We start from the raw sequence: 27,870 nt of genomic DNA, 5'->3' as shown, positions 1-27,870 counted from the left end.
CTGGGCATTCTCCCTAGGATGCTAAAGGAGGCTCAGGCCAGAGCCCACAGGGAGGAGACAAAGTGCTTTGTCACCTGAGAAACCCCTACATTGGAGGGCACGTGGGCTCTCCCTGGGCACAGGCTGTACCCGATGGGGGGATGCAGGGAAGGGGTCTCTGCAAGGGAGTCCTCTCCAGCAGCCTGTGCTGAGGTCCATCATTAACAACCGACAAGCTCTAGGCTTTATTGTTTTTCTCACAGAGGGCTTGATTGGTTTTTAATCTTCAGTTTTACTTTTTTATCAAAGCTGAATAATGTAACAACGACAGAGGAGGAATTTCAAGCAGCTACAAAGAAACTAAATTTTTTTTGGCGAATCCCTGGCGTGACTGCCTTTCCCTGCCTTCTCCCTCCTAGTTGCAGTATGGACAGAGGTGTCACTCTTCAGGCTTGGGGACGGCACTGGGCTGCTGGCTCACCTGAAGATGCCTTTGGCATGTGCAACTTCTCCAAAAGTGCAAATGCCTCCTATCAAAGCTGAAATTCTGTGGGCCAAGAATGCATTCACAAAAAAGTTCATGCTGGAATGTTCATTCCAGCCTTATTTATTTATTTATCTTCATTTTTCTTTTTTTTAGAACCAGAGTCTCACTCTGTCACCGAGGCTTGACTGCAGTGGCACGGTCATAGCTCACTGCAGCCTTCAACTCCCGGGCTCAAGTGATCCTGCCTCAGCCTCCCGAGTAGCTGGGACTGCAGGTGCCCACCATCATGCCTAACTAATATTTTTTTGTAGATATGGGGTCTTCCTGTGTTGCTCAGGCTGGTTTTGATCTCGTGGGCTCAAGCAATTCTCCCACCTCAGCTCTACAAAGTGCTGGTTTTACAGGTGTGAGCCACTGTGCCTGGCTGCAGCCTTATTTATAATAACTCAAACCTGGAAACAAATAACTCAAATGTCCATCAACAGGAGAATGGATAAACATGTTGTGATGTGTTGATATCAAATGTCCATCAACAGGAGAATGGATAAACACATTGTGATGTGTTGATATGATGGAATACTATTCAACAATAGAAAATAACAAACTGCTGATACAGCACCATTCATGTGGCTCAAAATGTTGAGCTAAAGAAGCCAGACATAAAGGAGTACGTAGAATTCCATTTATTTGGAGTGTAAGCATTAACATTTATTACTTATCTGTGGTAATAAAAATTAGAAAACGGTGTTTTGGGAGAAGAATCTCCTAGAGAGGGGCCTGAGGGTACTTTTTGGATCTCTTCCTATCTTGGGTGTACATGGCATATAGAATTATTCAAAAGTCACTGAGCTGATCTTCTAAGACTGTGTTCTATTATACCACTAACATGCATGTGAGCGATGTATGTAGATGAATGTGAGCATATGTATGTGTGTATATATGCCCATTTGTTACATGGCTCATGGTGGTGTTGACTTTTTTCTGTAGTTGGAGATATTAGATATTACGGTCCACGGTCTTTGTGTAATACCCAGGAATGTTGCTTCTTTGGCTCCATAATTGTAAATTCACAGGGTTTGTTGGGGCTTCAGAAGCCAGCCATACAGAGGGTAGGTTGACAGGGAAGTCACAGCTCATGGGGACCAGAGCAGGGACTCCATTTTGGCATTTTGGCACAGTGAGTATTCCCACATCTGTGTAGAAGGTGATCAAGAGATGACGATGTCTTGATGTACAGGTCCAGAGGCTGGGTATTCTGGAGCCATTGGGGCGGTCAGGGCTCTGTCAGATAAAGCAGGTAGGTTTTCTCTAGAAGGCTGAGTCCTTTGGGCACCTGGGTATTAGTATGCTGGAATATGTGCCACAGGGCTCTAGGGACGTCTTCCTGATTTTAGTGGGTTGGGGACCTTTGAGGAATCTTCTTCATTCTGGGGTGGGCGCTGCTTAGTTCTTGCTGTTTCCCTCCACCCAGATGTCTTCAGGTGAGGGTCACTGCTGAGGGTTCCTGTGTCAAAAAGAGTCGAACTCTGTAAAATATTTGAAGAGTTTTATTCTGAGCCAAATATGAGTGACCATGGCCTGTGACACAGCCCTCAGGAGGTCCTGAGAACATGTGTCCAAGGTGGTCAGGGTGCAGCTTGATTTTATACATTTTAGAGAGGCATGAGGCATCCATCAAATACATTAAGAAATACATTGGTTTGGTCCAGAAAGGCGGAACACCTCAAAGCAGGGGCTTCCAGGCTGTAGGTGAATTTAAACATTTTCTGGTTGACAATTGGTTGAGTTTGTCTAAAGAACTGAGATAGATAGAAAGGGAAAGTTCAAGTTAAGGTAAATATTGTGGAGACCAAAGTTCTTTTGAAGTCCTACAGTGAGTGCCCTTAGAGACAATAGATGACAAATGTTTCCTATTCAGATCTTAGTTACTATCTTTTTAGGATTGGGAGGGTCTGGAAGAAAAAGATCTAGCTGTGTTAATAGAGATTCTTTACAGATACAGATTTTCCCCCATAAAACAGCTTTGCAGGGCCATTTCAAAATATGGCAAAGAAACATGTTTTGGGTGAAATATTTTGATTTTCTTCTTTGTCTCGTTATGACAGAGTCAGGTTGGAAAGTAAATCACCATATATAGGGTTAAATAAAACCCATCTGATGAGAATTTATGGTTTGTAGGACGTGACTTTCCAGACCCCTTAGATAAGAATTTGGATTAGATAAAAAAAAAAAAAAACCAGAGTTTAGCGCACACATGGAAAGGGAGACCCTCTGACATGCCAGGCTGCAGCTTCCCCACGTGGGCCCTGGATCAGAGCCAGTGTGACCTCCTCAGTCTTTGCTGCTGCCCCGAGCTCCTTGAGGGTGTGCACAGCTGCCCTGGGGAGGATCGTTAGCACCAGTTTTTCAAGTGAAATAGATTGTGCTTTGTTTCTGGACATAGGGGTTGGATCTCCAGGACATGCCTACCTGGTTAGACTGTTGGAAGTTGTCTCTGCTAGTCAAGATCCTGGTCTGCTCTTTAGTTTCTCTTTTTTTTTTTTTTTTTTGAGTCGGAGTTTTGCTCGTGTTGCCCAGGCTGGAGTGCAATGGCATGATCTCAGCTCACTGCAATCCCTGCCTCCTGGGTTTCTCCTGCCTCAGCTTCTGGAGTAGCTGGGAGTACAGGCATGCACCACCATGCCCAGCTAATTTTGTATTTGGGGTAGAGATGGGGTTTCACCATGTTGGTCAGGCTAGTCTCGAACTCCTGACCTCAGGTGATCCGCCTGCCTGGGGATTACAGGCATGAGCCACCACATTTATTTGTTTGAAATAAAGGTAAGCAAAGCCGCAGTGGTTTCCAGTGGGCTTAACATTCAGGTAATAGTTTTACTGCCTTGACTTCCTCTGTTGATTTGTTAAGTGATTCACTCAGTGAGCATTTGTAGCCCTCCAGGTGCCAGGCACTGTTAGGCACGGATGCCGAGATGGAGAAGATGCAGGTTTGAGGTGCAGAGAGGTCAAGGGGTCGCCAGTCCTATGGTGTTGTAGGGGGGGCACGGAACAGGAGATTAGAGGAGGGGTCCTCAGTGGTGGCTGCACTTGAGAAACCTTGATTGGGTACCTGCTATGTGACAGGCATGGGCAGCAGTGAGCAGTCGCCTGGCGGTATATTGTTGGGTGTGCAAGGGTGCTGTTGAGCGTACACATGAGGCCTCTGACTCTTCTGGGGGAGTGGCAGGGAAGGGTTTCATCCTGAGGTGATGGGGGCCTGGAGAGCCAAGCCAGGGAGAGGTAGGGCTGTGGACCAAGGCCTGAAGTGGGAGGGCGCATGGGGACTCTGTGGTTTGCTTTGGCAGGAACTCATCTGTTTATATTTGCATAATGACAAAGCCTCCTTCAGGATGATTGGATGATTGCAGGCTTTATTTGTGAATTATAAACGGACCCACCCTCAAATATATACATATACACACACACACACACACATATATATACACACACACATATATATACACACACATATATACACACACACGTATACACATATATACACACATATATACATATATACACACGTATATATGTATGTATACACACGTATATATACACACGTACATATACACACACGTATATGTACACACACGTATGTATATATATGTATATATATGTACTATAGGTAGAGTCTTTGCCATTAAGAAATAAATGAGCACTCTGAAGCGTTCGCTTTGTCCTTCCCTTTCCCTGTTGGTCACCGTTGATATTAGATTTAATGATGTGACACACAGGTGAGAAAGGAGAAGGGAAGGGGTGGCTTCATATTTTGCAGAACAAATGATTTGAGACTTTTCTCTGAAGCGCAGGAAGAGGAGTTCGGGTCCACGGCAGAGTCACTTTATCAGTTAGTATCACATAGTTGGCTGTAGGCCCAAGTTTTCAAGCCTCTCCTTTTTTCTGCTAGGTCCTTCTAGGTGGAGACCAGTCTGCTCTGCCCTGCAAGGTCCCCAGGCCTGTGCCTGTTTTCACAGAACGCTTTAGGTAGAACCCGTTTGACTGGTGAGGGGAAGTGCAAATCCAGGCCAGGTTTATAGCAGAGAAAGTAAGATGGTCCTCACTCAGCTCAGTCATCGGCGAGGTCTTGGCTGCCTGCTGGTCCCCATCGGGAAGCTCCCTGGGACCAGCCCCTGATCCTGGGGTCTGCTGGGCTCTCATTCCAAATGGTCTTGGTGCCACTCTGCAGTGAGCCTCTGTGGACTGGCCAGTGATGGGCTTTGCCTGGTGAGGTCACCATCAAGTCCCTGTCTCCCAAGGGGTCAGTACTGGACTATTTCACTAGCCGATATTTTTCCAAGTTGCAATAAATTTGAAGGATGATTAAAGAGATTAAATCTTGTCCCCTATCTTGCCTCTTTGCTGCTGAGCAAAATTCAATGCAAAAATAGCTAATTTTCAGGTCAGCTAAGTCTTTTCTTATTTGTGGGTAGATTTGCAAAGACTGTCAATAAGGAGGCCAGTGTTTTTCTATCTTAGAATTGACTTTATGGGAGATGAAAATGTAGAAAAGTAGAATCTTACTGTTCTGCCTTGGAATAGCAGTAAAGCCAGCACTTACCCACAACTCAGAATTATGCTTCCTAAGAAGCCTGAGTGTTTCCGCACCATGGCCTTTTGGGCTAGACAGAAATAAGATAGTTGGTCTGGGCGTGGTGGCTCAAGCCTGTAATCCCAGCGCTTTGGGAGGCCAAGGTGGGCGGATCACGTGAGGTCAGGAGTTCGAGAACAGCCTGGCCAACGTGGCAAAACCCCGTTTCTATTAAAAATACAAAAATCAGCCGGGCGTGGTGGCGCATGCCTGTAATCCCAGCTACTCAGGAGGCTTAGGAGAATCGCTTGAACCCGGGAGGTGGAGGTTGCAGTGAGCTGAGATCGTGCCACTGCACTCTAGCCTGGGCGACGAGAGCGAGACTCTGTCTCAAAAAAAAAAAAAGAAAAGATAGTTGGTGCTAGTTGTGGATAAGGCATACAGAGATATTTTATTCTGAAGAAAGATATTAAAATGTCTTTTATTGTGTCTATCAGTTCAATTAGAATGTGAGGAAAGGCTCTTTTGTATATTTCTTTTCACATTCTTATCTTCACCATCCCTCCCACCTGTTTCCAACTAAAAGCCAAAAAGAAATATTGAATAACAAATGATGGTTCCCCTGTCTCACCAGGCCCAGCTAGCTCTGTTTCCTTAATTATGTAGATGACTCCTTGATTCTATTATCCAAACAGTGCATGAAATACTGCCTCAGGGGATTTTATTGGCAGAGACACAATCTTTCTGTTCCTAAGAAAGATACGAACCCAATAGGAGTAACTTGGTGACTTTGAAAGTGGTGTCCTTTTTAGAAATGTGGGGTGGGGCCAGGCGCGGTGGCTCATGCCTGTAATCCCAGCACTTTGGGAGGCTGAGGCGGGTGGATCACTTTAGGTCAGGAGTTCGAGACCAGACTGGCCAACATAGAGAAACCCTGTCTACTAAAAATACAACTCTGTCTTCCCCAGTGAAACTCAGCATCCATTAAACACTAACTCACTCCTCCTTCGTCCTCCCAGCCCCTGGCAACCACCTTTCTTACTTTCGTTTCTTACTTGTCTCTGAGTTTGACAACTCGAGGAAGAGGAACCTCATGTAAGGTACTGTATTTGTTTGTGACTGGCTTATTTCATGCAGCATAATATCTTCGGTGTCTTCAAGGTTCATCCGTGTTGTAATGTGTCAACGTGTCCTTTCTTTTAAGGCCGAATGATACTCCACTGTATGTCTATGTAACGTTTTTGTTGAGTAATTTACCCGTTGATGGATACTTGGGTTGGTTCCACTTTTTGGCTGTTGTGAATAATGCTGCTGTGAACATGGATGTACAAATGTCTATTGCAGACCCTGCTTTTGGTTCTCTTGGGTAGGTATCCAGAAGTGGGATTGCTGGATCTCATGGTCATTTGCTGCTTTCTACAGCAGCGGCACCATTTTGGATGCCCACCAGTAACTTGCAGAGTTCCGGTTTCCTCACGTCCTCACCAAGGTTGTTATTTTCTGTTTTGGTTTTTGCTTTTTTAATTTTATTGAGACAGAGTCTCACTCTGTCACTCAGACTGGAGTGCAGTGGTGTGCTCTTGGCTCACTGCAACCTCCGCCTCCCAGGTTCAAGCGATTCCCCTGCCTCAGTCTCCCAAGTAGCTGGGACTACCTACAGGCATGTGCCACCATGCCCGACTCATTTTTTTTTTTTTAGATGGAGTTTTGCTCTTGTTGCCCAGCCTGGAATGTAGTGGCACAATCTTGGCTCACTGCAACCTCCGTCTCCTCGGTTCAAACAGTTCTCCTGCTTCAGCCTCCCAAGTAGCTGGGACTCCAGGCACGTGCTGCCACGCCCGACTAATTTAGCAGTTTTAGTAGAGATGGGATTTCTCTGTTCGTCAGGCTGATCTCTAACTCCTGACCTCAGGTGATCTGCCCACCTTGGCCTCCCAAAGTGCTGAGATTATAGATGTGAGCCACCACCCCCGACCAATTTTTGCCTTTTTTTTAAGTAGAGTTGGGATTTCACCATGTTGGCCAGGCTGGTCTCCAACTCCTGACCTCAAGTGATCTGCCTGCCTCAGCCTCCCAAAGTGCTGGGATTACAGGCATGAGCCACCGTGCCCAGCCCCCAGGAATTCTTTATATGTTCTGGATACCATTCCCTTATCGGATATGGGATTTGTAAATACTTTCTTCCCCCTTCTGTGGGTTACCTTTTCTCTCCGTTAATAATGTTCTTTAATGCACAAGAGTTTTTAATTTTGATGAAGTCCAACTTAGCTATCTTTTCTTTTGTTGCCTGTACTTTTGATATAATATCCAGTAAATCATTGCCAAATCCAGTGTCATGAAGTTGTTCCTCTAGGTTTTCTTCTAAGAATTTTATAGTTTTAGCTTTATGTTTAGGTCTTTCATCCATTTTGAGTTAATTTTTGTGAATGATATAATAGTCCAACTTTATTATTATTATTTTTTGCAAGTGGATATCCAGTTTTCCCAGCACCATTTGTGGAAAAGACTGTCCTCTCCCCATTGAATAGTCTTGGTATCTTTGTTGAAATCATTTGACTTTCTATGTGAGGGTTTACTTTTGGGTTCTCTGTTCTATCCCATTTGTCTGTATATTTGTCTTTATGACAGTACCACACTGTTTTGATTACTGTAGCTTTGTAGTAGGTATTGAAATCAGGCCTCCAATTTTGTTTTTGTTTTTCAAGATTGTTTTGGCTAATCTGGGACCTTTGAGATGGGTTTTTCTATTTCTGTGGAAAATGTCATTGGGATTTTGATAGGAATTGTATTGAATCTGTATATCGTTTTGGATCAGCATTGACATCTTAACAATACTAAGTCTTCCATTCCATGAACACAAATATTTTTCAATTTGTTCATGTCTTTTATTTCTCTCAGCAACATTTTGTTTTAGTGTACAAGTCTTGTACCTCCTTAAGATTATTTCCAAGCATGTTATTGCTTTTATTCTCCCCTCCCTCCCTCCCTCCCTCCCTTTGTCCCTTCCTTCCTTCCTTCCTTCCTTCCTTCCTTCCTTCCTTCCTTCCTTCCTTCCTTCCTCCCTCCCTTCCTCCCTTCCTCCCTTCCTCCCTTCCTCCCTTCCTCCCTCCCTTCCTCCCTTCCATCCTTCCTTCCTTCCTTCCCTCACTCCCTCCCCTGCTGTGTGCCAGGTGTTTTTAGATGATTGGGAAAAATAAGATGCAGATTTTTGTCCTTGAGAGGCTCACAGTCAAGTGGAAGAGAACAGGTGGTTAAATGGTGGCAGTGTGATACAGTAAGTGCTTGGATTCAGGCTTATCTCTCTGGGAGGCTCTAATCCAGCCTAAGGCATTTGTCCCCAAACAAAAGCAGTGGAAGGATTTTGCTTCAGGTCGTAGACGCTTGTTCTGATTCTGTCTACATGCTGTTTCCTGAAGGGCTCGGTGAAAGGTTGTTCCTTGGAGAACTGGCTTAGGCTGATTTCCTCTCTGGGGTTACATCTGGCTTATCTCCTCTCTCCAAGCCCAGCTCAGTGTAGACCAGCGCAGGGGCCTGTGGAGGCTTAGGAAATGCAAGGTACCTGCATGGACCAGGCAAACGTGTAGGCTGTGTGAAGTTCCAGACCAGGTGGATGGCCCTAGGGTGAAACCCTGTTGGAGCACAGACAGGGAGGGCCCTGGCCTCGGGCCGGCCGTGTGAAGACATGGCCTGTATTTCCCCCAGCCCTGAGAAGATGCATACCATTGAAAAGCTTTTCCAACTGAAGGCAAGAGAAAGGAAATGAGAACACAGATAGAGCAGTTAATTTTCACAAATTGACTTTAAAAGAATTAATTAACGTTTAAGTTGCTACTTGAAGTCTTGAAATCATGTTTCAGTGGTGTGCGAGAGAGGCAGAGACTGAGCTGAGTTGATTTCGAGGAGTAATGTATGGCCACCCCCGGCCTTTGATGCTTTGGGGAAGCTTTGGACCTGAGCACTGATGGCGGGTGGGCTATCTCCTTAGATCAAAAAGACCCAAAGCAGAGCTGGCAAAGCTAATATTGTGTTTCTCTTTCTTATTGATTAAGTCTCAGCCGCTGGATCTTTTTGCAGAGGGCAAGAGCGTTTTGAAGACGAACAAATGCTACAGCTTTTGCTTTCGCTCTTTGAGACTGCGCGAGGAAGAATACTTTGGGATCTGGTTAAATTCAGTGTATTTTTATTGAGTGCCTGCAAGGTATGGTTTTAGCTACTGTGGGAAATCCAATGATTAATAAATATTTGCCTCTCTCAAGGAGTTTGTGTCTGATGGGAGAGACAGACATATAGATGAGCAACTCTACGAGGTTGTGGGGTGGCACACAGCGTACAGGGAGTTCAGAAGCAAGCCGTTCATTTAGGTCTGCTTGTAACTTCTTGGTAGGGGGAGAAATAATTCTGTTAGGGCCTGGAGAAGGCTGTGGAATTAAAGGCAGGCCTTGTAGACAAGTGGGGTAGTCAGAGGCGGAGGGAGGAAGGATTTTCAGCTGCAGAGGAGCGTGTGGCAGGCCTGGCAGGGCAGGTGGAGCCGAGGGGCTGAGATGAGATGGAAAGGTGGGTTGGGTGCTGGAGAAATGAGGCATCATTCAGAATGCCGGGCGAAATGGTCGAGGCTTTGGAGCGAGAGTTCAGGAAAGTAACTGGTGGTGGAGAGAAGGGAAGACTGTACATCTCATTGAGGAGTGATGAAGTCTTGGGCCAGGCAGTGTGGAGTGGTGAGATAGCCTGGGAGGGAAGCCCGAGGATTCCAGGGCTTCCATCAGCTCACTGTGCACCTTGAGCTAGTCACAATGCCCCTGTAGACCTCTGTTTTCATCTGTGAAGTGGGTTGATGGACTGTAGTGTTTTTTCTCAAGTGAGAGTAGTCAAGTTGGTTTTTTTGCTTTTCCCTGAATGGGTGTTACAGTTCCTTAAATGCTTTTTCTGCATCAGTTGAGATGATATAATTGTATGTATTTATGGGGTACATGTTGATGTGGTGCATATGAAGTATGGTGATCAGATTAGGGTAATTAGCATGTCTCTCATCTCAAACATTTATCATTTCAGTATCTTCCTTCCAGCCATTTGAAACTGTATGGTATATTATGGTTAACTGTAGTCATCCTAAGGAACTATAGAACACTAGAACTTATTTCTCCTACCTAGCTGTAATTTTATATCCTTTAGCAAATTTCTCCCTATCCCCACTTCCCCCTACCCTTCTTAGGCTCTAGTATCCTCTGTTCTCCTTTTTACTTCTATAAGCTCAATTTTTTTTTAGCTTCCACCTATGAGTGAGAACCTGTGGTGTTTAACTTTCTGTTCCTGTTGTATTTCACTTAATGTCCTCCAATTCCATCCATATTGTTGGGAATGACAAGATACTATGTTTTTTTCAATGGCTGAATTGTATTCCATTATGTGAATATACCACATTGTTTTGTATCCATTCATTTGTTGTTGGACGCCTACGTTGATTTTCTTGTTGATTTTCTTTATTCATCCGTGTTGGACACCTAGGTTGATTGGGTATCTCAGGTATTATGAATAGTGCTGCAGGAAACGTAGGGTTGCAGATGTCCCTCTGATACACTGATTTCCTCTCCTTCGGATAAACGCCCAGCGGTGGGATTGCTGGATCGTATGGTGGTTTTATTTGTAGTTTTTAAAGGAACCTCCATATTGTTGTCTATAATGGCATTCCCACCAAGTGTCTAACGGTTCCCTTATCTCTGAACCCCACTGGCATTTGTTATTTTTTGTCTTCTTGATACTAACTCTCCTAACTGGGATGGGATCATACCTCATTGTGGTTCGCTTTGCATTTTCCTGGGCAGCTTGTTCATAGACAATCAGACTGAACAGAGGTGATGGCAGTACCTTTTTAGGTCTCTGATAAGGCACAGCTGCATGAGGCACAGTGCAGGCTGTTAATGTTTTATTTTAGGGAAAAGATCCACTCACTCTGGGCTGCTGCAGACTCTCCTTGAAAAAGGGAAAAAACCCCAAAAAACCAAAACATCATCCAAGCAAAGAACTTGGTGCTTCGTTTATCTCTGTCTGCTTTCCCACTTCACATCTCACACATGTCCAGCTTCTACACTGGCGTCTGCTGTCCAGGGTCGAGAAATTCATGTGGATCTGAAGATGCTCGTCTGCAGCCAGGCCATCATAAAAGGAAGATGGACTCGACCAGGGAGAATGTAGTAGGCATTCAGCCCACCACCCAGAGGGAGGCTGGTGCCACCCTTGCCAGGATGTGAATGGGATGCCATGACCCTGTTCCCTGTGGAGTTGTTCCCAGACCCTAACGGATCAGGAAATTGAAGAAGCAGAACTGAGCGATCAGCAAAAAGGCCGCCGTCTTTGTAGGACGTCACACGTCAGGTGAAGACATCTTAAATCAGATGCCGTTTGTCATCCTCATCCTTCTTAAAGGAGACAAGAAGTCCTTGCTCTCACCTCCTAAGAAGGGGCAACTGTGAAAGGCCAAATAATCAGCATAAAAGATAGCCTCTCACATTACATACTTTTGGATTCACTTAAAAAAAATTCCCTACATGGTTCTTGTTTTTCTCATATCACTCAAGAATTGGGAACCACAGCCCTGGACTTGTCTGGGTTTAGGGGCCTGCAGTGGAGACCCTTGTTCCAGCTGCCTTAAGGAGTGAATCAGTGAACCACAAAGTACCACTTTCAGATTGCTTGTCAGACGCCTCCTTGTACGAATTTCCTATTGCTGCTGTGATGAATTGCCACAAACTCAGGGGCTAAAACACGAGATTCAGTGTCCTAAAGTGCAGGTGTCAGTGGCCCATGCTCCCTCAGGGCTGTGGGGGAGCCTGCGCTTCCTCACCCCTTCCAGCTTCCCGAGGCCACTGTGTTCCTCAGCTTGCTTTGCCTCTTTCTTGCATCTCTTCGACCTCCTCTCCTTGTCTCTGACTCTGACCTTCCTGTCTTCCTCTTTTAAGGACCTTTGTGATTACATTGGGCCCACCTGGATGATCCAGGATTAACCCTCATCTCAAGATCCTAATTTTTTTTTTTTTTTTTTTTGAGACAGAGTCTTGCTCTGTTACCCAGGCTGGAGTGCAGTGCACTGCAACCTCCGCTTCCCAGGTTCAAGTGATTCTCCTGCCTCAGCCTCTCGAGTAGCTGGAATTACAGGTGCCCACCACCTCTCCTGGCTATCTTTTTTGTATTTTTAGTAGAGACAGGGTTTCACCTTGATGGCCAGGCTGGTCTTGAACTCCTGGCCTCAAGTGATCTGCCTGCCTCAGCCTCCCAAAAGTAATCCCCCCAAAGTGTTGAGATTCCAGGCGTGAGCCACCATACCCAGCCAAGATCCTGAATTTAATCACCCTCGCAGTGCCCCTGTGGCCGTGAAAGGTGACGGACAGACCCTGGGAGCCTTTTGGAGTCATCTTTGGAGGGCTGTTACTCTATCTGCACCTTTCTGCCCGCCTCTCCTACTCCCTTGTCAAATACCCTTGCAAAGTTGTCTTTTAATTTGTCTTCATGTATGGGATTATTTAATCATTAATCCTAAAACAAAGGGCTAGGGGCTGGGCATCTGGGGTTGTGATCTTGACTGGGTTGCATGATTTGGGGCCATGTGTATAACCCCTGAGGCTCTTCTTTTTCTTATCTACAAAATCATGGGTTGTCTGGCTCACTTCATAGTTAAATTAGAAGTTTCCATATCCATGTATGAGATTTTAATCACTGCTTTCCACTGTCTGCTTTAGGGATTGGGGAGTAGGGTATTTAGAGGTGAAACAGGAAGGAAGGAATCATGTGTATGTGCTTTACAAATTCACATGTGCCTGAATGTATTTACCCTTGATGCGCTCATTTTATTTCATTTTTATGATTTTTGACGTGTTTATTTTTCCCCACATCTAGAACAGAATAGGCGTGCTGGCGGGGATGCTGTTAAGAACTGTGATAAATGCGTTTATGGTTCCTGAAGGTTTAAGAATATGATCATGCTGAGCTGGGGAAGTCCAGCCTCTGCCCTGGGCTTCCTTCATCTGATGCACTTATTTCGTGTTAAAGATTCACTGTAAAATACTAAATAAACTTAATAACTACTAATAACCATCTTTGTCAGTTGAGGACACTTAAATTTTATGAATTTTGGGGAAAATATAGGAAAATACCTGAGGAAATAGAATTTTCAATATCATAGGTATGGCTTTTGATATTATAGAATTTTTGTGCACATGTGGCAAAGTGCTTGCTTTGGCTTTCTAACAAGAATTCAGGTAATGGTAGATGTCTTGATAGCAGTAAAAAAATACAACCAAAAGAAAGGCCTTCACCGTTACCTGAGTGTTCACCATGGACCCCGTTGTGCCAAATCCAGCATGGGCATCATTTTCTCTAAGACACAGAATGCACACACAATTCTGTGAGGTCAGTATTCTGTCCTTATTCTGGCCATTGCAAACCCGAAGATAGAGCAGGTTGTTTGCCGGGGGGCAGGCACCCAGGTGCTCGGGGAGAGGTGCCGCCCTACCCACTTTAGCTATCTGTAGAGACCATGGACATGAACACCAGGAGGCTGCGTGCCCCTGAAATTCTGGACTTACAGCCCAAGGCTCAGCTCAGGCAGCTTGGGTTTATGGAGGCCATTCCTTGTATAGCTAAGCACTGTCCTGTCCTTGGAGGTGTGGGCAGGAAACATTGAAAGGGGGGTGGCTCTGCTCTCTGGTGACTTTTCTTCAGTTGGGAACTTTTTTTTTTTTTTGAGATGGAGTCTCGCTCTGTTGCCCAGGCTGGAGTGCAGTGGCCGGATCTCAGCTCACTGCAAGCTCCGCCTCCCGGGTTCATGCCATTCTCCTGCCTCAGCCTCCCGAGTAGCTGGGGCTATAGGCGCCCGCCACCTCGCCTGGCTAGTTTTTTGTATTTTTTAGTAGAGACAGGGTTTCACCGTGTCAGCCAGGATGGTCTCAATCTCCTGACCTCGTGATCCGCCTGTCTCGGCCTCCCAAAGTGCTGGGATTATAGGCGTGAGCCACCGCGCCAGGCCAGTTGGGGATGTCTTAACACACACATCTGAAATAAGACTGGCTCATACAGAACAAGAGACGGGAAGCTTTGTGTGGTGCCAGGACTCTTTGGAAGAGCGGAGTTGAAAGATCAAACACGGACTTGGGTCTGGCTTTTGTGATGAGGTGCACCCAGTGGGAAGGCCCAGCTGGCGAGGGAGAAGTTGGTACCCAAAGATATGGGCTGAACCGGCTTCTTTCCTTCAGTAGAAGCAAGGACCCAGGGAAGGGAGCGTGTGGTGGGAAGGTACGGTGGCCCGTGCTTGCCAGAGGAGTTTGCACATGACATGGTTTAATTTTAGAGGATTTTAGAGGTCTGCCACAATGAAGGTGCCTTTTGTGCGTAGCCTCGCCTGGCTGGGCTGTGGAGGATGGATGGATGAGAACTTTGATCGGGGATTTTGAAGATGAGTTTTATATTGAATGCTATATCCTTTTAGGTAGAGGCTGTTGGGTGGGAGGAACATTAATATATATATTTTTGAATTGAGGGTGGGCTAGTCGAATACTTTTTGGGCCTTAAAACACTTTGTAGCATCCTTTTTACACCAGTGACTGTTGCCTTTATTCTATAATGCATGAGCAAAAGTGTGGTTTGAATTTAATGGTATGACTTTTTAGGGGCTTATGTAGGAGCAATATTATCCTTTTGCAAAATAGGAACAACTTTATGTCAGGATAAACATGGGATTTCAGACATTTCTTGCTTATCATTGTCAGTTTTAAGGATTTCTTCTAACATAGGACATATTTTTGTCTACTGTGATTGTAATGTCATCTATTGGTTTAATATCAACATTGCAATATGATAATTTTTTGTTAATTTGGTTTCCCAAGGATATTTAGTCCATGTGCAATTGATTCATAGTTAGAAAAATAAAAAAAATCTAGTAGTGGAAATAAAAGATAGTATTGAAGTGTCGATCAGAATGCTATTAACAATGTCTTCTTATGTCAGTTATGGTCATCTGGCGTCGCGGGTAGTTATGAATTTCTCCTCCTTAAACTATTGACCCTTTATGTTTGTCTGAAAGAAAAGGCCACTTCTGTGGGTATCAGAGAGGATGATCCAGGCAGCGACTGAACGTATTTCAGTATTAAAAACAACAACATTAAAACAAGCCAACACGACTCGCATGGTCACTTCTATCTTTACTATTACTAATATATTTCCCCTTTTTCATCACAGCTTTTTATAACTACGATGCCAGAGGAGCGGATGAACTTTCTTTACAGATCGGAGACACTGTGCACATCTTAGAAACATATGAAGGTGCGTATGCCTCTTGGTATCTTTTCTCGTACATGTTTGGGTAGATGGCACACCTTCTCAGTGCCTGCTGGGCAAAGCATTCCTCTGTTACATAGATAGTCATGCTCCCTTCTCAGGCTCACTTTTCTTGCAAATGGATCCTGTTTCACGTAAGGGTAGTAGTGAGGCTGTCTGTTGTTTAATACTTTATTAAGATGAACTTAAAACTGAAATTCCCATTTTTAAACTCATTGGCTCCTTATTCTGCAAGCACGTGTAAATCTCTTTTTTTTTTTTTTTTTTCTTTTGAGACAGAGTCTTGCTGGAGTGCACTCACCCAGGCTGGAGTGTCGTGGTGTAATCTCAGCTCACTGCAGCCTCTGCCTCCCAGGTACAAGTGACTCTTGTGCCTTAGCCTCCCAAGTAGCTGGGACTACAGCTGCCTGCTACCATGCCTGGCTAATTTTTTTGTATTTTTAGTAGAGACTGCATTTCACCATGTTGTTCAGGCTGGTCTTGAACTCCTGACCTCAAATGATCTGCCTGCCTCAGCCTCCCAAAGTACTGGGATTACAGGTGTGGTCCACTCTGCCTGGCCAAGCATGTGTAAATCTTGATTGTTAATAGTTGACCACTTTATAAAAAGTAGGTTTAAGATATTTTAGTTTACTTCATTGTTTTGTTTTTGAGACAGGGTCTTGCTCTGTCACTCAGGTTGGAGTGCAGTGGCACAATCACAGCTCACCGCAGGTAGCCTCTACCCCTTGGGCTCAAGTCTTCCCACCTCAGCCCCCCAAGTAGCTGGGACTGCAGGTGCATGCTACCACACTCCGCTGATTTTTATATTTTTTGTAGAGACAGGGTTTCTCCATGTTTCCCAGGCTGGTCCTGAACTCCTGAGCTCAAGTGATTTGCCTGCCTCGGCCTCTCAGAGTGTGGATTACAGGCGCGAGCCACTGCGCCCGGCCTGCTTCATTGTTTTGATGTGTTTGATGTGAACTGAGACTTTTTCTTTTAATGTCCTCACTTAGATTTATTAGCAGTATGTCTCAGAGGACCACAGTTTTCATATCTCTTATTTCCTTTCCTTCTTTTTTAAACCTGTAATACCCATTTTCTTGGGATGAACAGAGATTTATCACAGTTATATGGGATGCCATCCAATGAAGCAATTTTTTTTTTTTTGAGACAGAGTTTTGCTCTTGTTTCCCAGGCTGGAGTGCAGTGGCATGATCTTGGCTCACCACAACCTCTGCCTCCCGGGTTCAAGCGATTCTCCTGCCCCAGCCTCCCAAGTAGCTGGGATTATAGGCATGCGCCACTGCACCCACCTAATTTTGTATTTTCAGTAGTGACGGGGTTTCTCCATGTTGGTTAGGCTGGTCTCCAACTCCCGACCTTAGGTGATTTGCCCACCTCGGCCTCCCAAAGTGCTGGGATTACAGGTGTGAGCCACCACGCCCAGCCTGAAGCAATTGTTATAATTATCCAATAAATAAACTGTTGGTGACAGTGGTTTTCCAACATCCTTGACTTTTCAGACAGTTTGTTTTTGTATTTTGTGTTTTGCAAATAATTTGAGCAGGCCATATTTCTTTTTATGCTGTGGTTATTGTTGCACAGAAGGGAAGAAATGATGGGCTTGATTTTTTAAAGACTGTTCAGATCTGGAGGTTTTGGTAAGATTGTGTTTTCTTATTGTTGTCGGCTTAATTTCCTGCTTGAAAGGGTGGTTCCCATATAGCATATGAATAAAAAGGATAATTTCAGTAGCAAAATTGCTTTTTCACAAAGGGTTTTAGCAAAACCCTTCCACATAGGAGGTGGGGGTGAGAGGGCAAATCGAAGACATCCCATAGTAATCACCAAATTGAACTTCCAGCTTGAAATCCACTTTACGAGGAATGAAGTAGTGCCAAGCTTCCCTGCTCTAGGCAAACTGTGACCAGCTCCTGGTAGACTCCTCTGAGAAACACAGACCTATTAACAGACCCATGTTCATAGCCCTTATTTCCCCATCTGATGCATGCTGTACCTTCCCTAAAAAAGTCCTATTTGAAAAAAAAAATCATCTTTAGTGGCCTCTGCCTGGAAGCCAGTGCAGCTCTGCAAAACCAGTCCCAGTCCTTAAGCGGATGAGTAGCTGTGATGGGGGCTTCTGCTTATTTTCCGTGTTTACAGCTGACAGCTGTGTTCCCTTAGCTCCTCTCAGTACATGCTGCGTGTGCCTGAGAGGAGACAGAGAGAAATTAAGTAGAGGTTAAGGATCAAACCACTCATCTCAGACACTTTTCTGATCTGAAGGGAAATGCTCTTGTATCTTTTTTTTACTTTTGCTGCGGGTCAGTTGAAGTTGAAATCCTGGTTAACAAACACTGGGCAATGATGTCATTCCTGAATAGTTAATGATTTCCTGTGGCCCCTGGGCATGTGGGGACTGCAGTCTTGTTCTTTGCTTCTTAAGAGGAATGTGTGTGTGGTGGTGTTTTTTTTTTTTTTTTTTTGAGATGGAGGCTTGCTCTGCTGCCCAGGCTGGAGTACGGTGGTGCAATTTCAGCTCACTGCAACCTCTGCCTCTTGGGTTCAAGGGATTCTCCTGCCTCAGCCTCCTGAGTAGCTGGGATTACAGGTGTGCTCGCCACCACGCCCGGCTGAGGAATGTGTTTTTTAAACAGTGAATCCTCAGGTATGACTGTGGTCCTTGTAATACATGTAACTTTAAGAATATCTGATTGCAGGCGTTTGACTTTTTGACCGACATCATGATAAGATGTCTACAGTGAACATTAATTTTCTGGGCTAGTCAGTCTTTCTAGATTCTGATGAAAATATTTCAGTCTTTGTAAAGACTCTTTAGCATAAAATGAATTTCCGTTCCTTCTCAACTAACTTTTTGGTTTTAATCTGAATCTAATGAGAGAAATGCATTTGGAGAAGTATTAATAGTTTTGACTTTGGGAAGCATGGTGACTTTTTGTCATTAAATAAAAAGAGAATAATGTACTTCCATTTGTTTTCCAATGTCTTCCTCTTGTTTTGTCTAAATTTCATGACTTGTATTAGAGTCTGGCATTTTCTTTTTCTTTCCTTGGCTCTCCTTTTCCTCTGAGACAATTTTTTGGTTTAGCCATGTTGATTTTCTTTTTTTCTGTGATCCTTTCCCGGATATTACAGAGCTTGCTCCAGAGGATATAATTTCTAGATGATAACTCTTTATTTTAAGGTTCAAAGACTAAATTTACCTTCAAGTTATGGTTAATTTCTCTTTCTCGAGCTCACAAAGGCTCGACATAGAACAAAGAAAATGAACTTTCTAGCTCCTGGTGGAAGTGGAAAGAGCTTTGAGAGGTCATATTGGTGCCGACCACTGCCTTGAAACAATGTCCTGGGCCAACCAGATAGGAGAGGTGAGGCCAGGTCCCTAGTGTTGATTGAGTGACTCTTGTCTGGTCAAGGGCATGCCACATGCCAATCCTGTTGTCGACTTGTTTCCATAGGGTCCCCAGGGCTTCCTTAGGGTCCTCAGAGTGAGATGCTGCACCAGAGGCAAGCTGCAGGCATTGCCCAAGGATGAGGAAATTGTCCTTTAGATTCAGCCACATTCAAACTTAATTTATTCAGCTCTTCAAAAGGGATAGTGATACGTTTTCTTCTATAATGACTAGACCGCCATTTTCCTGTGCTGGACTGTGCCCTCCCCGAGTTTGGGACCTGTGTTTTGCCTGCATTTGCTTGTTCCCTGGGTGGATGTCTCTTTTTTTGGAGCAAGTTGGTTGACTACGTGGAGGCCACTTGCAAGCTGTGCCAGGGAGAAGTTAATTCTATAACAGCTGTGAGTCTTTCTCCTCCCAGCCTCATCCCCTCTTCGCTATGTCCCCAGAGCAGCCAGGTAATGGTTCTGTTCTGTTCTCTCACTCTCCGGTGCAAAACCTCTGCCGGGACATCCTCTCTCCTTCATGCTGAACTCTTGTCTTGCAGCAGGGTTTGTGGTGTGACCCCTGCTTGTCTTAGGGCCCTTCCAGTTTCTGAGCTCATGGAGGACAGAGATTGGGTCTAATCTCTTTCTGTATTTGTGGTGCCCAGTGTGGTCTCTGGCACATGGTGTGTGGGCTCACTTTGTTGAAGAAATAGTGCATGCCAAAAATCATGGGGAGGAAAACCGTAGGTTTTCATTTTGCTTAGGAATGCCATTAGAAGAGGAATCGACGGTCTATGAACATTAAATAAAGACACACAACTCCTTGCCTTTCATGCCTACTGCTTGGCCCTTCCTCCTCCTGCCTCCCATAGAAAACCTTTCTGCTGTGTTTGAAGTGGCCTCTCGTTTGCCTGTGTTCTTGTGCTGTTTGGTGTGCATCTGTTTTTAACAGATGTAAGTGTGTGGTTATAGTCTTGTTCTGTTTGTTATTTTCCCTGGTGCTCCGTTTAAATTGTACTCTGTTCTCTGTGTCCCTTTAGTCCATGGCTCTAACTGCATTGTGTGCACATTTCATGTTTTACTAACTGCCTGCCTCACCAAGTGTGAGCACTTAGGCTGTCCCCGCTTCCCACCACCCAAGACCAAGCTGCCCTGAGCATCCCGTGTCCATCTCACCCTGCAGGGCACACAGATGTCTTTGGGCTGCGTTCTCAGGAGGGGGTTGCTGGGTCTCGGGAGTGGAGATGTAGACTTTGGATAAGCAGGGCCTGTGCTCCCAGGCTGGTGGCCGCAGTGGACACTGCCACCCACGGTGACCAGGGGCTTCCTGCATCCTGCAGTGTTCTGCCTTCTGCCACGCTTAACTGTGCACTTTTCATTTCTCTGATTATTACTAAACTGAAGCATCTCTTCATACATGTGGAGGTCTTATGGGTTTCTTCTGTACATAGTTTATAAATTTGCTCATTTTCTTTCTTTTTTTTTGAGACAGAGTCTTGCCCTATTACCCATGCTGGAGTGCAGTGGCACAATATCAGCTCACTGCAACCTCTGCCTCCCTGGTTCAAGTGATCCTCCTGCCTCAGCCTCCTGAGTACCTAGGATTACAGGCATGCGTCACTACGCCCAGCCAATTTTTGTATTTTTAGTAGAGACGGGGTTTTGCCATGTTGGCCAGGCTGGTCTTGGAACTCTGAACCTCAAGTGATCTGCCCACTTCGGCCGCCCAAAATGCCAGGATCACAGGAGTGAGCCACCACTCCCGGCCTCATTTTCTTACTGTACTTAGTCGCTGTCTTTTTTTGTCTCTGTATTATTTCCTTATATATTCTAAGACGTTAATCTTTGTCAGTTTCAGAAAAGAAAGGACATGTTAATGTTGAAAATGCAGGAAGACTATAATAGGATAAAGGACAGTTGTTGAAATTGAGTGCACAGCTTCGCATAACTCATTCAACTGACCTTTCTTTTTCCTTCTTGATATACGAGCACTGCATCATAGATGGGCGCTGATACTGGGCCAGCTTATCAGAACCACTGAACTTGACAATATGGGTATCAGGAGATAATCCTTCAAATGTGTGGCTGAAATCTAGGCATTTTGTATCTGAGGTTCCCCCTAATCAGTCTGTTGAGTCTCCATGTCAAGAGAGTGAAATGAGTTCAGTTCGTCGTAACTGGGTCTTAGCAAAACCTTTGCAAGAGTCCTGGCAGTTTCTGTCCTGTTTTCTGGATACGCAGGAAACAGCTGTTTAGTAATCCCTTGGGGATTCTGCTCGTCTTGACACCATTGCTTTCTGGTTCGTAGTCATCCTTTCCATCCCTGGTTGTGAGAATTCACCTTTTGAGAGACGTGGAGGCCAATTGCTGCAACAGTGGCCCTTTTTCACATCTGTCTGATCTTTGGTTTCTGAGGTTTGACTTTTTAATAGTGTAAAGAGACGGGCGGATCACGAGGTCAGGAGATCGAGACCATCCTGGCTAACACGGTGAAACCCCATCTCTACTAAAAAAAAAAAAATTACGAAAAACTAGCCGGGCGAGGTGGCGGGCGCCTGTAGTCCCAGCTACTCGGGAGGCTGAGGCAGGAGAATGGCGTAAACCCGGGAGGCGGAGCTTGCAGTGAGCTGAGATCCGGCCACTGCACTCCAGCCTGGGTGACAGAGCGAGACTCCGTCTCAAAAAATAAAACAATTAAAAAAAAAAAAAAAAGAAACCCAATATTTGGTTCTTCTCTGGGAATTTACCCAGCTTACGTTTTCCAAGTGTCCTCTGTTGTTCTCTGACAGGGTCCTTTGCTCCTATGGGGCAGAGTTGGGATTTGTCTTTGAGTTTTTTTTTTTTTTTTTTTTGAGATAGAGTCTTGCTCTCTCATCCAGGCTGGAGTGCAGTGGCATGATCTTGGTTCACTGCAACTTCTGCCTCTTGGGTTTAAGCAATTCCCTGCCTCTTGGGTTTAAGCAATTCTCCTGCCTCAACCTCCTGAGTAGCTGGGATTTCAGGGGCCCAGCACCATGCTTGGCTAATTTTTACAGTTTTTAGCAGAGACAGGCTTTCACCATGTTGGCCAGGCTGGTCTTGAACTCCTGACCTCAAGTGATCCACCTGCTTTGGCCTCCCAAAATGCTGGGATTATAGGCATGAGCCACCGTGCCTGGCCTCTTTGAGCTTTTGATTAGCTTTCCAAAAGCTAGATGGCCTGGAGTGACTTAAAAATGTTTAGGATTAAAAAATCATCCATCTGACCTCACAAATGGTGGGGTGCTTGGAGACTGGATACTAACAGTAGACCCCTAGGCCTTTGCAGGGAGAGTTCCTGTCCTCAGCCTGAGAGGCGTGCCAGGGGTGTGGCTGGGTCTGGTCCCTTGTTGAAGGGACTCTTCTGTGTGGCATCCATGGCATGCAGATGGTTCGCGTGTGTCTTTCTTTCTGCTCTCACTATTTTCTTCCATTCGCCACTTGGAAGGAGCAAGAAGTGGAGGCTGGGCCAAACCCAAAAGGGCAGGTGTGCCTTGTGCTTGGCCCTGGAGCTTCCTGTGGGTTGAGGGCTGTGTTGTTGCTACAGAAGTGCTTTGTGAGGTCATGGCTGCTCCAGGAAAAAGTGCCCTGTCTTGAAGTGGGAGGAAGTTATCTCTCAATGGGTTTTCTGTTTCGGGGCAGCGAGATGCTGGTATGTGCTCTTGGAGAGATCTTGGTCTAAATCAGGCAGAGGGTGAGTGAAGAAAATGCATACATAAGGAGCCTGCTCAGGGCCAGTGGTTGAAAGGCCAAGTCCTGCTCTTGGAACTGTGCATCTGAACTTCAAACTGCTGCTTCCGAACCACCTGAGACGATGGAGGGGAAGGTGTGGAGGCCCACATGTGAAGGTTGCCAGCTGGGCTCCGAGTGTGCTGTTGAAATGCTCTCTGGGAAACCCCATAGTATATCTCCAAAGCCTTAGGCTCATTGAAAAATGCTGGTGACAGACTGACCTCACTGGTTCTGCCAAACTGAGTTCTACACATCATGAATGTATTGTGAGAACCCTAAGACGTCTCTTTGTACTAACTGTTTCAACTTTGTGTTTCTTTAGGGTGGTACCGAGGTTATACCTTAAGAAAAAAGTCTAAGAAGGTAAGTCCTTCTTCTTAAACACAGTGCATGTCTCTTCATAAATCAAACCTTGAGAGGAAATCAATTCCATCTCATTTGTGTCTGAGAGTTTTACTTCTGTATCTCTTTCTCTGAATTAAAAAAAAATATGGGTAGGAATGTGAACGACCTTGGATTGTTTTCTTCTGAACTATATGTGTATATAGAAATTGTAGCTTCATCTTCGTGAATGAATTGCTGGGTTGTGATATAGTGTTGGCCTGTTGTCGTCTGTTCCTGAATTTTGCGTCCTTTTTAGGCCTCGGTGTGTCAGAGAATGATCTGAGTAAAGCGACTTCAGGAAAAAAATTATTTCTCAAAGTTGTCAATCTTACGTTGTCCTTAATAATAGATTAGCAAATTTACAAAGCTCATGCGTACTGTTTCCCTCTTGCATTTAACTGTTTTTACATGGCCTAAGTCGAGCTGTGAAAAAAGGAGTTCTGCTCTCCTAGAGCAGTTTGCATGAGTGGTTGTTTGAATTGCTGAAACCAAGACGTGTAATTATACCTCGGATCATTGTGGTGGGCACTCCCGTACACAATTCTGTTGTGGCTTTAACATTCTTAGCTTCTCAGAACCTAATTATGGCTCTTCTGTTTCATTCTGTGATGTTAAGATTTTGAAGTAACCTCTATTCTAAGCTGTGGTTGGGCCGTCCACGTTAACTGATACATTTTCATATCTAATTATGCTTGATGGATGGTTCATTTTACTTTTGTGTCCTAAATTTGCCTCTCATCATCTCCTTATTGGGCTGGACTCTGGACTGTGGTCCTGAGCCTGTAATAAGTCCTCCAAAGTCTAGTGACCCGAGTGCCAGGGTCTTCCCACTCTGCCCTCCCCAGAGCCCCTAACCCAGGCTTTGCTGAGCAGGTCAGAGTGGGTATTCCTCTCGCTGCACCAGCACTTGGGGAGGGTCCAGGGTGGTCCCTATGGCAGCCATCCTCTGGCACCGTCATGTCTAATGTGAGAGACACTGTTAGGAAATCAGTGAGCCAGATCTGCAAATTGGGACCAGGACCTCTCACCTCGGCCTTGCCAGCCTCAGACTGGGCTTCAGGTCTCTACACATCCAGTGACCTACAGCCATGAAGTTGGGACGAGACAGATTCGACCCAGTGGATGGTGGAGTAGATTTCTCCAAGGAAAGTTCTATTTGCCCATTGATTTTCCCTTCCACAGTCAAGAGTGAATTCCAGCCAGGCCCAGTGGTATGCACCTGTAGACCCAGCCACTTGAGAGACTGAAGTGGGAGGATTGCTTGAGCTCAGGAGTTTGAGACCAGCCTCGGTTGGTCATGATAAGTGAGATCTGTCCCTAAAAAAAAAACAGTGTATTCCTGCAGATGAAACTCTGAATTTGGGAAAGCTGCAGTTGAAACCTTTAGTAATAAGAGATTAAGATAATGGAGTAATACGCCCCTCCCCCATCCCACTCCTACATAGGACACAGCTGCGGCATCCTGGGCTGGATGTGCCCCAGGCAAGCTGTTCCTTTTTCTTTGAATCTTGTTTGGTATTTGTTATCACCTTCCCCAATTTGAGATCTCCTCCATTCCCACGATGTCTCCCCAAACCACAGTACTTTTGCACTACACCTGGGTGCCTAGACGTCATAACTCATTCATAACTCATCGACACAGTAGAGCTGGGTAGGGCGTAGCTATTTTTCCATCTAAGATCCCCACTGGTAGATGAAGAAATTCAAGCTTTACAGAGATTGTAAATTTGTAAGGGGCCTCCCAGGCAGTAGCAGAGAAGGGATGTGGGCCCCAGGAATCCTCACACCACGTGTCTGTAAACAACTTTCCTGTAGTTAAAAGTGTGCAGTTGATCGGGGTGGTGCTGAGCAGGCCCAGCGGAAGTTGCGCATTTCAAACCCGCACGTGTGTTCAGCCTCACGCAGTCATTATCCTTCCTGTGGCGTCGTGATTCTCCAGTGGGTTTGCTGAGATTGAGGGCTGTCTCCGCCTGTGGACATGGACAGGACTAGGATTGGTTTTTCGTTTTTCTCCCCCATCTGGGTGGACACCTATTGCTGTCATGGTAAGACACTCAGGCGTGTACCTGGGATTTGGAGGTGTCCCGGATAACCAGGACCTGAACACAGCAACCCAGCGTTGGGTCCCTTCAGACTTCTGTTTTTTTTTTTAAGTTAATGTTTTATTTTTTTGGAGGCAGGGTCTCACTTTGTGGCTCAGACTGGAGTACAGTGGCATGATCATAGATCACTACCACCTCGACTTCCTGGGCTCAAGAGATTCTCCTCCCTCAGCCTCCCAAGTAGCTGGGACTACAGGTGCACACCACCATGCCTAGCTAATTTGTAAAAAAAATTTTGGCAGAGACAGGGTCTCACCATCTTGCCCTGGCTGATGGTGAGCTCCTAGGCTCCTAGGCTCAAGTGATCCTCTCACCTCGGCCTCCCAAAGTGCTGATTGCAGGTGTGCACCTCTGAGCCTGGCCCGGCCTTGTTTGTTGCTGAGCCTTTGACTTTCTGCCTGATGCCTTCCCTCTCTGTGATAATTCTTCTTTCTATGGAGTTTGGCCACTTTCCTTATTGGCAGAAGCAACATGAATCATTGGTGCCTGCTAGACCCATTCAGCCCGCTGCCTGCCCCCTGCCCTTCCCAAGCTTGAGTAGTAGTTTGTTTTCTGCATCATTCAGGGCTGGATGCTGGGGAAACCCAGGCAGAAGCTTCCGTTCCCACAACAGATGCCTTGAAGCCACAGGGGTGCCACTTAATTTCTGCTGCATGCACTAAATTTCACGGAGGAAGCGGTAGCTGGGTTGCGTTGCACTGCCCGAGACCCCAGCCTCATTGCCTCTTTTCTTACCTTCCTTTGCTTGCCTCTGCTTTACTCTAGTAAGGGAGTTATTTTGCCTGCTCAGGAAGCAGGACCCTAAGTTTTTCTTTCTTTTTTTTTTTTTTTTTCCTGAGGCAGAGTGTTGCTCTGTCACCCAGGTTGGAATGCAGTGGCAAGATCTCTGCTCACTGCAACCTCCACTTCCCGAGTTCAAACGATTCTCCTGCCTCAGCCTCCTGAGTAGCTGGTATTATAGGCGCCCCCCACCACACCCGGCTAATTTTTGTATTTTTAGTAGAGACGGGGTTTCACCATGTTGGCCAGGCTGGTCTTGAACTCCTGACCTCAAGTGATCCACCTGCCTCGGCCTTGCAAAGTGTTGGGATTACATCCCGCCTGGCCTAGGACCCAAACTCTTGATAAAGCTCTTCCTGGCACTTCATAGAATGTGCCTGAGGCAGAATGTCCCATTGAAAAACTCTCCCGCAGGCTTCATTCTCTCAGCTCACATGTGCATTGCACTTGAGAGAGGCAGGCCACCTTATCAGCAGAAGCTAGGGTGTGCCCCCAGGTGTTGTGCAGATCGGGTGAAATTCGGCCTGCCTTCCTGTATTTTACCAGAGAGCCCCCCTGTTGGGGAGGTCTCTGAGAAAGTCCTCGTGGGTCTGGGTGCGTGGTCAGTGCACAAGGGACAATTGGTGGTGTAAACCAACTTTCATCATTTCAAAAGAGGAGACCATCACCAAAAATTGCTTTGGAGGCATCAGTTGGCCTTTGATCTGCCTGTGTTGAGGTCAAAAAGGTGTGACCTATGGAGCAGCCTGCGAATTGCCTGTATCTTTGTGGACTTTTTCGTTTGCATGTGTGTTGTCTGTTTGCTTCTAAGACATTGGCAGACTCTGTACGATGAGCCGAGTGAGTTGCCGTCTTCTCCATTCTTTGTGTTTTCTTTGATGTGTTACATATGGGGCTTAGCATAAGACTTAAAAAATTAAGAGCGATCTGGCCACCGCTCATCCCACCTTTCTGGGTACTATTGTTTGATTTGCAATCAGCAATCCTATTGATAATAAAAGCTATTTTTTTTTTTTTCCTCCAAAGGGTATATTTCCTGCTTCATATATTCATCTTAAAGAAGCGATAGTTGAAGGAAAAGGGTGAGTCTGGTCTTGATGTTTAAATGAAGAATTGCGATAACTATATTTGGCCTTGCTGCTCTTTCGTATGATGGCGTAATATCAGAGGGTCAAGACAGTGGGTGTGATTGACTCCAGGGGGACAGGAGTTTTGGGGAGAGAAAGGGGACTTGTGATTCAGAGTTGTGTTTAACATGGCTTTGATCCTTTACAGAGTCTGAAGTCAGTACCGTGCTTGCACTTACTGTCCTTGAACCTGGGGTCACTGTTGGAAAGCATTTGCCCTGGTGCTCTGTGCTTCCTCTGTGACCTACTGACTTCATTTGACAGAGACTCCAAAGCCCCCCAGCTCTGAGTCCCTTTTTTTTTGGCGGGGGGGGGAAGACATTGCAGGCTGTGATATAAATGGAGTTTAGGGTGAAGCAACAGTTGCTAAATTGGGACATACATGAGTTTACATTTTGTCTAATTGTGATGTATGTGTCCTAGAGGTCATAAAACTGATGTATAAGATCATTAAAAGGACATTTCTAGAACAGGAACCCATTAGGCAGGAATGGCAAATGAATAAGCAGGTGTGAACTTGGAAGAAGGAACATTAAAATGTTTTCTTTTTTTGTCTCTGCTGCATCTTCACACTCAGTTAAATATGTAAATTATAAAATTACTAATCATATGATTACTGCATAATGACATCTCTTTGGCTGATTACAAAATTGCCTTTCCAAGCACTGTACTTTTAACATATGAAAGGGACCGTTCGGGTTCCATAGTTCCATGATGCATCATTAAAACGAAGAAAATAATTGAGAGGCATGAACGATGATGACCTACAATATGGTACTTTTTAGACAGATTAAGTGTTTTGTATGCAAAGTTTTAAAGGGAAGAAAAAGAAAGTTGAAACTTCTACTCTGTGGAAGTAACTGAATCAAGTGTGAATTTAGTGTACTTTGTATCTGCATTAGAATCCTTATACAGGGGAGACTGTGTATGATTATTTAAAAAGCACTTTGATATATACAAAAGAATATGTGTAAAATGTAATTATGAAGCAT

The 27,870-nt window shown here is 45.2% G+C and overlaps 1 protein-coding gene across 4 annotated transcripts in view; it reads left to right on the top strand.

Moving 5' to 3' along the window:
- Positions 1–27,870, top strand: part of DOCK1 (dedicator of cytokinesis 1) — a 542,700-nt gene that overhangs the window by 46,674 nt on the left and 468,156 nt on the right. For all 4 annotated transcript variants that reach the window (XM_017944437.3, XM_017944438.2, XM_017944436.3 and 1 more), the window contains exons 2-4: positions 15,255–15,338; positions 22,808–22,848; positions 26,778–26,833. In XM_017944437.3, coding sequence (XP_017799926.1) covers positions 15,255–15,338; positions 22,808–22,848; positions 26,778–26,833 — 181 coding nt within the window. The remainder of the gene's footprint in view (positions 1–15,254; positions 15,339–22,807; positions 22,849–26,777; positions 26,834–27,870) is intronic.

This window comes from Papio anubis, chromosome 11, assembly GCF_008728515.1.
Source record: "Papio anubis isolate 15944 chromosome 11, Panubis1.0, whole genome shotgun sequence".
Classification (NCBI taxonomy): Eukaryota; Metazoa; Chordata; class Mammalia; order Primates; family Cercopithecidae; genus Papio; species Papio anubis.
This window is presented reverse-complemented; position numbering and strand designations above follow the sequence as displayed.